This window comes from Aptenodytes forsteri, unplaced genomic scaffold (assembly GCF_000699145.1).
Source record: "Aptenodytes forsteri isolate BGI_AS27 unplaced genomic scaffold, ASM69914v1 Scaffold534, whole genome shotgun sequence".
Taxonomy (NCBI): domain Eukaryota; kingdom Metazoa; phylum Chordata; class Aves; order Sphenisciformes; family Spheniscidae; genus Aptenodytes; species Aptenodytes forsteri.
In genome coordinates this window covers 950702-961902 of record NW_008795712.1, presented here as the reverse complement: position 1 = coordinate 961902, position 11201 = coordinate 950702, and the positions used below count along the sequence as shown (strand labels likewise).

The window sequence follows — 11201 nt, the reverse complement described above, 5'->3', positions numbered from 1 at the left end:
GTGGGGGTTAGGCACCGGGCTGTGGGAAGGGGCAGAGGCCCGGGCAGGCGGCTCCCCCCCGGCCCTCTGCCGCCGTCCGCCCCCGCCGGGCTTGGGGTTTTGGATCGGATGAAACATCGGTGGGATTCGGGAGGAGCAGGTGGAGGTGGAGGTGGTGGAGGTGTTTCTCTGCCTTCCTACCCCTAAACGCGAGTCTCGCCGTGGGGCAGTGCTGGAGCTAGCCCACTGCACGTGTGACTTCTACTGGGTTGCTCTAGAAATATTAATAAATCCCCGTGGTTCATAATAAAATCATCTTCCATAGGCAGTATGATGTTAATACAGGTAATTGCTAATAAGAAAATCAGCCTGGAATAGCTTCATCAAGGGCGCGCTACGCTTCTGACAAATATTTTGGTTCTGATATTACAATCTTCTAAAGGGAAGGTTATCCAAAAATATGTTACCTGTATTATTGTTCTCCTCTCTAGATCTTCGTTTTCAACTATTTAAGTTTCCCAGAGACCCTGGATTCAGCCACTACTCTATTTTCCAGGAGGAATTTCCCTGTTTCACATAATGTGCTGCAATTCTTTGTTTGGAGGTGAAAACCAAAGCAGCTTTCAAAATACCTGAGCATAACATTTGATTTGTTTAACCTGAAGTTACACCGTTGTTAAACGTACGATTGTCTCTCAGTTTTGAGACTGAGCAGTTTGTCTCGAGGAAGCTTCACGGAAGTGAACTTGGGTTCTGGGCTTGTTTTGAGACTTCCAATAAATCACTCTCTGTGGTGTAACTGTGTAAGATTAATTTGGTAGGCAGGTGGCTGAAGAGCTTGATCCTGCATTATCTTACGTATGCGATTAAGTCTCTCTGCAGCTGTGCAAAGCTAAGCACTTCTGGATGTGATCGTAGAGGCTAATATAATGCAGGGGGGGAAAAGCAAACTGAGAAATCTTTAAATGAAGACCATAGTGGAAATGCAGAGTTCTTTGTTATGTCTAGAGTCTTGCATGGGGGTAGAGAGAGGGAAGGGGTCGGAGGGCAGGGAATACAACCTGTCTGAAATCTGTATTGTAACATTTTTAGACCTGTGTATAAATTTGGGGACTGGGGATCATGAGACCAGATTCTTCATCTTATATTTGTCTGGAGATATGGCTGAATCTCATGGAGGTGGTGGAGGTGGTGGAGGTGGATCAAGGGCGCGCTACGCTTCTGACAAATATTTTGGTTCTGATATTACAATCTTCTAAAGGGAAGGTTATCCAAAAATATGTTACCTGTATTATTGTTCTCCTCTCTAGATCTTCGTTTTCAACTATTTAAGTTTCCCAGAGACCCTGGATTCAGCCACTACTCTATTTTCCAGGAGGAATTTCCCTGTTTCACATAATGTGCTGCAATTCTTTGTTTGGAGGTGAAAACCAAAGCAGCTTTCAAAATACCTGAGCATAACATTTGATTTGTTTAACCTGAAGTTACACCGTTGTTAAACGTACGATTGTCTCTCAGTTTTGAGACTGAGCAGTTTGTCTCGAGGAAGCTTCACGGAAGTGAACTTGGGTTCTGGGCTTGTTTTGAGACTTCCAATAAATCACTCTCTGTGGTGTAACTGTGTAAGATTAATTTGGTAGGCAGGTGGCTGAAGAGCTTGATCCTGCATTATCTTACGTATGCGATTAAGTCTCTCTGCAGCTGTGCAAAGCTAAGCACTTCTGGATGTGATCGTAGAGGCTAATATAATGCAGGGGGGGAAAAGCAAACTGAGAAATCTTTAAATGAAGACCATAGTGGAAATGCAGAGTTCTTTGTTATGTCTAGAGTCTTGCATGGGGGTAGAGAGAGGGAAGGGGTCGGAGGGCAGGGAATACAACCTGTCTGAAATCTGTATTGTAACATTTTTAGACCTGTGTATAAATTTGGGGACTGGGGATCATGAGACCAGATTCTTCATCTTATATTTGTCTGGAGATATGGCTGAATCTCAGGGTTGTGGGGGGAGGAGTTGGGTGCTATTTCATCCTCTTTTCTCATATATTTGGGTTGAATTTGGAAGAACAAGGTAGAGGTGGTGGACGCCAGACCTGATTCAGACTCCAGTGAAAATGTCAGACTCCCACAAATTCAAATGTGCTTTGGTCCAGGCAAATCCAGTTGCTAATTTCCCCCGAGATTTTGAGCCAGCATGTGATATTAATACTGGAAGAATGCACTGCAGTATTTGTTGGCTTCAGCTGGAATTCAAAGCACTGGCTTTAACCTGCAAAATTTTGAATGTTTTGGAGCTGCTAGCGTGAGACATCATCTCTTTTCTCTGTCACATTGCCATCCATGAGATCACCAGAGATGCTCCAAGCTGGCGAGCGCTCAGCGTGAACCAGATGTCTGCTGAGAACCTGTCTCTATGAGGGCCTTAGCATCTGGAATTAGCCCCTCATCTTGATCTCTCGGTGCCCCGCTCTGTCAAACTTAATTTACAAAGCCTGCCAAGAAAGTTGTGAGCTGAGGTGGGCATATTTATGTCTTTCGTATGTGTTTTGTGACTTTTTTTACATTACTGTTTTTTAATTAAGAGATGAGGCACCTAGTGTGTTAGCAGTACCAGCCTTTAGCCATAAGGGAGTAAAGAGGGAAGCAAACAAATCTTAGAGCAAAAAGGACTTGCATTTTAGTCTGGTCAGGAATATTAGAGGCTGGCGTCTCTGGATCTGTTTTAAACAGTAGCAAGTATAAACTGGGTGGAAATTATCACATTTATAGTGTGTATAGAGACGTATATAGTGCAGGCACTCAGATTTTTGGATTCCTAATCTAAAATTCTAACAGACCCAGAAATGTCACTTGTGCAATCCCAGCCACAGATATAGATTATTTTAGATGCTTTTAAAGAAGAAAAAAGGAAGATTTTCCAGTTAGCTCGTAGATGTCAGGGTCATGATCCTATTCATGATTTTAAGAAAAGCAAGGAAGTGTTTTGCTGATGAAAGTGGTGGTATTTCTCCCAGCCACAGATATAGATTATTTTAGATGCTTTTAAAGAAGAAAAAAGGAAGATTTTCCAGTTAGCTCGTAGATGTCAGGGTCATGATCCTATTCATGATTTTAAGAAAAGCAAGGAAGTGTTTTGCTGATGAAAGTGGTGGTATTTCATTGCCTTTTTTTATTACTGATAGTTTAAAAGCTATGAAAATAGGTTAGATCTTATTTTTTCCTTCATTTCTTTCTATTTACTTGGATTTATAGCTTCAGTTGTCAAAGTTCTGGTCTGGTGAGAACTTAATTTCACATGCGTATTTTACATTTGCGAATAAAACAACCGAATTCCTTACTTGTATACTCACTTCTTCACCAGCTTCACTTTCTTTTTTTAAATTTTGCTAACAGCAGGCAAAATGTAGTGTTGCTCCTTAATAATTAAGGCTTTGTGAATTTAAAACAAAAGTATTTGCGATATTTTTAATTTAATATTTGGGGCTTAGTAGCTTTTTAATATTTAAATATCATTTAAACAACGTTTTTGATGAATGTGTGTAAATAGACTCCTTGGGAGTTGTTAATCCAGACAGTTGCAGTCCTGTGTTAACATACAGTGAGCAGAGGTAGAAAATGAAATTATTAATCTAGCTTCTTTCCAGTTTGTAGAGTGAAGTATAGAAAGCAAGCATAAGGTATAAATAACTTGGAAAATGACTGAGTCTGTTTTTAGTGCAGTGCATGGCCAACCAACTGATATTTTTCATCTTAATTGACGAAAACTTGAATTTAGAAGCTAGTTTGACCACCTGAGCGCTGCTATGCTGCCAGATGCCCAGACTTCGGAGATGCAACAACTAGTATTCGAGATGCAAAATCTCCTATTCTTGCAATCCCTGAAGAACCATCAAATGCCTCCTCAAAGAAGAGAAACCCTCATGTGGAGGTGGCCACGCTCTATTCAGACATTTACGTTTCTAATCCCGCATTTTAAAGCTGGCATTTTTATTCACTTCTCTTCTTATTCAAAGCTTCAGCGGCTCCTGTGCCTTGTTAAATGTTTGCCACTCTCCATACAAGAGGTGACTGCATCTCAATGATGCTGAAGTGCCCCTGTACATAACCTGCTTGCTGGCTCATTGGGCTTGCAAAGCATTTGGGATTTCTCAGTACACAAACCCTTCCATTCAGGTATGGCTGTCCATTCCCTCGTGTTTCCTGTTTGCTTTTAGCAAGACAAAAAGCAGGTGAGAGCATGCCCCAGAGCTGCTGCGGTGCATGTGTACAGCTTCCTCTGCTGATCTGTGCCAAGCAGCCACAGAAGGTGTGGGCTGCACCTGATTTGTTTGTTTAGGCAGGTTTCTTAAGGAAATAAAACTTGTGTTCCTGCAGGGATTCTCTCCCTCCCCTTCCACCCCAAGTAATTGTCAAATTTGCTAGCCAATTTCAGCCAAGTTTTGCCAGTAGGACTGAGTTTTGAAGAAACTGATTTTCTGGGATTTTTGTGAAAATAGATGGTTGTTAGAAAGAAGAGATTCTACATGTGTCCTAAATTGGAGAGAGGAGCTATGCCATCCTCTCAACCCTTGTGATCAGAAAAACTTGTTTGAAGAAAATCTGCCCCTTAATACCCTGATATGGGGAAATCTCAATGAACGCACACAGCTGTGAGACACAATTCATGGGAAATCGGGTTTTGTTCTGGTGTGTATGACACTACGTGTTTAAAAATAAGGGAAAAAAGGCAATTTTCAGGGGGGTTCACTCTGGTAAAGGTCATGAGTAACTCATCCTCGTATTCTTCTTTCAGTACTGCCTGTCAGGACATCCAACCTTACCATGCAATGTACTCAAGTTCAAATCCACCACCATCATGTTAGATTGCGGACTGGATATGACGTCTACCCTCAATTTCCTCCCGTTGCCACTAGTTCAGAGGTATGTTCTGCGGCCTGTAAGCACTTAATCTGTGTCTTCTTGGGTTGCAGTTGGAGTGCTCTGCGTGAAATCGTGTATTGGAAGGAGGGAGGGGATGAGTACAAATGAACAGCATCATCTGATATCATAAATAGACTTTGTTCACTTAAAAATTCTCTTTATCAAAATAACGTACTTTGGCTCAGTAGACGGAAGACATTTTATGGATTTATTGATTGGTTTTTCTAGATAATTTATTCTAAGCTTCAGTAAAGTATTGCTGCAACTGCTCAGCACAAGTGAGGTCACATATCTGTCATCTTTCTGGCTTCTTCATGCAAGATGAGATAAATGGGTAACTGAGATGGAGTGCGTGGAGCCCAGCAAGTACTGTTTAACCACTGTCTTCTCAGGCTTTTCTTCAGAGCACAGACTAATGCAAAGAAAAATAGCACTTAACAGTCCTCGTTAGTAGACTTGATGGCATAATTGTTCCCTTTTAAAAATTAAATAAATAAAAGGGCAGTGCAGCTGGGCACAGGAATGGAACGGCAGTGAAACAGAAGTAGAGTCTAGAAGAAAATCCTGAGATCAAGACTCCCCCTTCTATGCCCTAACTACAAAGTCATATTTTCCCAGGTTTTGAGATTAATGTGGAGTTTCAGTTAGGGTGACTTATGTCTTGCGTAAATGGAATAAATTACAAAAATGAGGGGTTGGAAAGGTGGGAAGGAGTAACTCTTGGTGATGGGAAGCGGCAGGAGTTTTCACAAAAGCCATTTAGTAACTTTGATCCACAAGGAAACAAGTGAGGAACGTTCTGGGTTCAGGGGAGACTTGATTGAGAGGGGGAGAATATGATTGGGAAAGGGAGTTTCCTAAGTGACCTAATGAGGTTAAAGCAGCTTGTCCAGCACTTCCTATGATTTGTTATTTTTTGGAGAGGAAAAGAATACATAGTGTATGCATTGTTCTGTAAGAACGTAGAGTTCAAGATCTGCTGTAGAGTAGGCAACAGATGCCTTAAGACAGATTAGTGCCATAGTCAATTTTTGTCCCATTCCATAATGCAATTGCTAACTACAACATTTAGGGGCAGTAGTAGGTTTTGAAGGGATCCAGAAAATTTGGGAAATCCAGGTACGGACAGAATTGCCTTGCATTCGCTTTCTCCCACCCCCCAAAGAAAAAGGAAATTGAGAGAGGAACAAGTAGCAAAATTAGGTGATTGAAGAAAGGCTTAAGAGGTTCTTTAGAACTGCAGGCATCAGCGCTCCCCGGGGATATGCCAGCTTTGTCTGCTGATAGCAGACCCTGGTAGTGAACAGCCAAATTGCAGGTCACAACCTGGAATTCCCCAAGTACCTCCAGAATGTCTGCACTAAAATGACTCAAACTCAATAAGAAAGGATGTCAGATTTGACCCCTGATGGCCCAGTGGAATTCGAGCAAACAGTTGGATTTAAATCCAATCAATCTTGTCGGTGAGGTGATTGAACACCCCTTACAGCAAGGATTGTCCTAAGCACGTGGACTTGGGCAAGTAATTGATCTCTTCAGTACTCTACAAAACAAATGTCCTGCAGGGAGTTGTGGAAGTGAGTTAGAAACTTGAGGAGAAATGCGGCTGCCACTAAAAAGTCCTTACCTCTCTATAGTATTCATAGTTGTACCATTATATATCAGGTCTCCATTACCATGATGTCTAAATACCTCTGAAATTCAAATGTGTATTATCAACATAACATGGCCGGGTTACAGAGAGCTGACATTAGAATCATAGAATCATTGAGGTTGGAAAAGACCTCTAAGATCATCAAGTCCAACCGTCGACCCAACACCACCACCCACTAAGCCATGTCCCTAAGTGCCTCATCTACTCGTCTTTTAAATACCTCCAGGGATGGGGACTCCACCACTTCCCTGGGCAGCCTGGTCCAATGTTTAACCACTCTTTCAGTAAAGAAATTTTTCCTTACATCCAGTCTAAACCTCCCCTGGCGCAACCTGAGGCCATTTCCTCTCGTCCTACATTATCATCAGTTTCCAGGTGAGAGACTACAAGAGGGCTGACTGCCTGAGGTCTTGCGTGGAGCATGTAGCAGCACAAGAATTTGAACACAGGTCTATCAGATCTTAGGTTATTACCAGCTGTACGTCCTCTCGGAACCAGAAGTGCTGCTTCTTGCAGCTAGGCTGAGATGGACCCATGTGAAATCTTAACCAGAGAGGAACTATGCTTCTCTCTGCTGTCTTTAAACCAGAGGTCCCCAAAGTGGGATCTGTGAATGACTTGGGCTCTGCAAGTCTCAGTATGTGGTCTGCAAAGGTGCCCTAATTTTTACCGCTGTGGAGAGTAAAGGTATGATATTACAGAGGATCTTTGCTATGCAGCTAGAGCCTGTGTCATACCTGGCATGGGACCCTCCTTGAGCAAACATTTTGAGAGCCTGTGCTTTAATCTATAAGAGAGGAAAGTGCCTTAGTGTTTGTGTCATTAAAGGGACTGGACATTTTTTAGAGTTCTTTGCTCTTCAAAAAAAGCCCGTCAAAAGGTATTTAGATTCCACCTTGTCCTGGAAATGGCAGTCCTTGTTCTCAGCAGCCCATGGAGCATGTGCAAAGTACCTGCAGTTGCCAAACACTTTATGCCAGTTCATGTACTTGAAAGGAGGTTTGTCAACTGGAGTTTTCTCCCCTGTACCAAAGTCAAATGCAAAACGATAAAATGAACATATGGGAAGCTCTTAACCTTTCCTGTCTAGCCATGACACACTTGCTCACATTATTTATGGGACAGTTCTAGCTATTTTGGATTAATCAATCACTCTATTACAATGTCAAAACTATGTCGGCAGGAACTGTGTTACTTCTTGGCTTCAAGGTAAAGAGTCCTTTCTGTCCTGTGTTGCTTATTCCACTTTCACCCACACACAAGACCTATCTGCTAATTTTGCCTCTCTTGACAAGACTGTATACTCTTCAGTGGATGCCAGGTTTAGTCCAAGTCAATAGTGTTCTTTCATCATGAATAAGGCAAGCAGTGTACTAGGCTAAATTAGGGGGAGTAGGGCCAGCAGATCAAGGAAAGTTTATTCCTCTCTGCCTCGTGCTGGTGAAACCGCAAATGGATCCAGGTTTGGATTCCCAATTGAAGGGGGATGCTGAGAAAGTGGAGAGGGTGTTCAGGGGGCTCCAAGATGGCCAGGGTCCGGAGCCCATGACTTACACGGAGAGGCTGAGGGAGCTGGGCTTGTTCAGTCTGGCAGACAGGAGGCTGGATGGGGAGCTAAGAGCCACCTACATCTGCTTGAAAGGAAGTTAGTTACAAAGGCAACAGAGACAAATTCTTCTTGACAGTGGCAGGCAGTATAAGGGACTAGTGGCCACAGATTGTGTCTTGAGAGGCTCAGGTTGGACATTAGCCTCCCAGGGATGAAGTTTTCCTTAGCACTTTCACTGATCCCCAGAGAGGCTCTAGAATCTCATGCTCCAGGGATTTGCAAGACACAGGTGGACAAAGCCATGGCTGACCTGGTCTAGCGCTGGCTTTCAGACACTGGACTACAGACCTCCAGATGTCCCTTGCAACCAAGGTTTCTGTCCTCTCCTCCCTTATCTGTCAAAGTTGTTGCATATCAGAGTGGTTTATTCTTGCTTTTTCCCTGCTTTTTCCATAGCTCTTCTAGTCTCTCTGCACCGATTCTACTCAGCCCTCTCGGTCTCCAAAATACTGCTCTTAAATTGTGCTTTTGAATGTGTCGGTGGGGAGTACATTTAGCCACTTCATCTTTTCTATCATCAGACTTCTTCAGACTTACTCTTTATCCTCAAAAGGGGATTGCACTTCTCTGGCATAGCTTCTCAATGACATATCCTTCTGCTCTCACCTCTTACCTTCTGTCTTCACTCTTTGAGTCTTAGATTTCCCCTTTTTCCTTCCTTGTGACTTTCTGGAGTGCCAGTTAGGATTTGTTCTTTTATATTAATGTTAGTCTGAACACAGCATTCCTCTGAGCCCTTGAATCACTTCCTATTTTCAAGATCTTAAATTTGAAAGCCCTTATAGCATATAAGCATGCCTGTCTAGAGAGCTTAGTGCACAACACTTGCAGATTTCATTGCAACTGGGTTCTCGAGTTCTGTCTCCAAATCTGAGATTGTTAGAGGGCTTGGTTCCAGGCAGGTTCAATTCTCTTGTTTCCTCAACTTTTTCTTTTTTGGATTTCTGTAGATATGCTTGAATCTGGGCAGACAGTGGTTTTAGAGCTAAGTTGTAGGCTCACACAAAAATCAAATGTCACTGTGAAGTATGAATAAGTCTCTCAGTTATGGTAGCAAGAAATGCTGCAGCAATTACTACTGTAAACTCAGGATTACAACGTCCACCTTGAAGTTTCCTTATTAGCATTTGAAACAATTAAAAAAAGGGGCCCTGCCGTTGCTGACTGGTACCAGACCTGCCAGCTTAAAACATGCAGTTCACAGCAAAACCTCCTTGCCCCTTTGTCCTTCCAACACAGGTAAATGCACTGTACAGCTGTTGGTGTGGGTTTTCAGGGTGAGGCCTAAGCTTGAAACTGTGGTTTATGTGGATATAAAATCGCAACCTCTGTGTGTATGAATGACTTAGTCCAGAGCATCGGTCTTCCCCTGCCATTGCTAATGGGAATATTTGTCTGTTGTCCTCTGTCCCAGAGCAGTTTTAAGGTGCTTTTGTATTGTTTCAGGCATAGAGTTTGTTGCTGCCCTAACCCTTTTTCTGTTTATACAGCCAGTTTCACCACAGGGCAGTGTAAGCAGCACTGAGCCTTTCTGAAATTCTCACCGTAAATGACTAAAATCAAACTCCCTGCATGCGTCGTCCTCTTATTCTTTTTACTTCTAAGTGTCATAATCATGATTTGTAAAAGTCATTTCAGTGAATGCTTAAACGCAGTGAAACTGTCTGTCTGTTTTATTGAGATTGTTAGTTCCCTGAGACAGAAATTGTGTTCCCTTCCTGTATGACACCAAATAGAAGGTCTATGCTTAGCCACTGATAATGATATAATTCATATTGCAATAATTTTTTTCTCTTTCTGCAGCCCCAGGCTGTCCAAACTTCCTGGTTGGGTTTTGAAAGATGGAAGCACATTTCTGGATAAGGTACTATACTGATGGTTAGAATTTTCTTGCCATGCAAAAAGCTACCCGACAGGTTAGGAGCTTGCACTGCAGGAACAGTACTTCCATGCTGACTCATCGCAAAGGTTTCTATGTGTACCCTTACCAGCCATGATGTCCTTGTAGAGCAGAACGTTTTGAAACAAAATGGTAATAGCAACTCTGAGGCTTTTAGTCTTCAGAGGTAGCCTAGCTTTTTAAAAAATCCTCTTAAAATGCAGAAATCATCAGTATGAATATTTTCTTATTTCATGGAGCTCCATAAATAATAGTGCTTTGCCTTCTTAGGGTGCCTTTTTTTCAACAGTCTCACTTTTCTGACACTGAAGCTTCATAGCATGCTTATACATGAGGTTGGTATCGTACCCTTTTTTAGGCAGGAGAACTATGAGAAAGTGAATGCTTTGCCAATGGGAGGTCTCTTTAGAGGAAAAGCATGTCTTTGGCCTCTGAAATCATAGAATGGTTTGGGTTGGAAGGGACCTTAAAGATCATCTAGTTCCAGCACCCCTGCCATTGGCAGGGACACCTTCCACTAGACCAGGTTGCTCAAAGCCCCATCCAACCTGGCCTTGAACACTTCCAGGGATGGGGCATCCACAATGTCTCTGGGCAACCTGTTCCAGTGCCTCACCACCTTCATAGTGAAGAATTTCTTCCTTATAGCTAATCTAAATCTACCCTCTTTCAGTTTAAACCCCTTGTCCTATCACTACATGCCCTTGTAAAAAGTCCACCTCTAGCTTTCTTGTAGGCCCCTTCAGGTACTGGAAGGCTGCTATAATGTCTCCCTGGAGCCTTCTCTTCTCCAGGCTGAACAATCCCAACTCTCTCAGCCTGTCTTCATGGGAGAGGTGCTCCAGCCCTCTGATCATCTTTGTGGCCAACAGGTCCCTGTCCTCCTTATGTTGGGGGCCCCAGAGCTGAATGCCGTACTCCAGGTGGGGTCTCACGAGAGCAGAGCAGAGGGGGACAACCCCCTCCCTCGACCTGCTGGCCACGCTTCTTTTGATGCAGCCCAGGATACAGTTGGCATTCTGGGCTGCGAGCGCACATTGCCGGGTCATGTTGAGCTTCTCATCAACCAGCACCCCCAAGTCCTTCTCCTCAGGGCTGCTCTCAATCCCTTCATCCCCCAGCTTGGGTTGATACCGGGGGTC

General features: G+C 43.1%; 1 protein-coding gene across 1 annotated transcript in view; it reads left to right on the top strand.

The window, feature by feature from the left end:
• INTS9 (integrator complex subunit 9) overlaps positions 1 to 11201 on the top strand; it is an 87207-nt gene that overhangs the window by 7727 nt on the left and 68279 nt on the right. The window contains exons 2-3 of the mRNA XM_009283443.2: positions 4769 to 4896; positions 9963 to 10023. Of these exons, the coding sequence (XP_009281718.1) occupies positions 4832 to 4896; positions 9963 to 10023 (126 nt within the window). The 5' untranslated portion in view covers positions 4769 to 4831. The remainder of the gene's footprint in view (positions 1 to 4768; positions 4897 to 9962; positions 10024 to 11201) is intronic.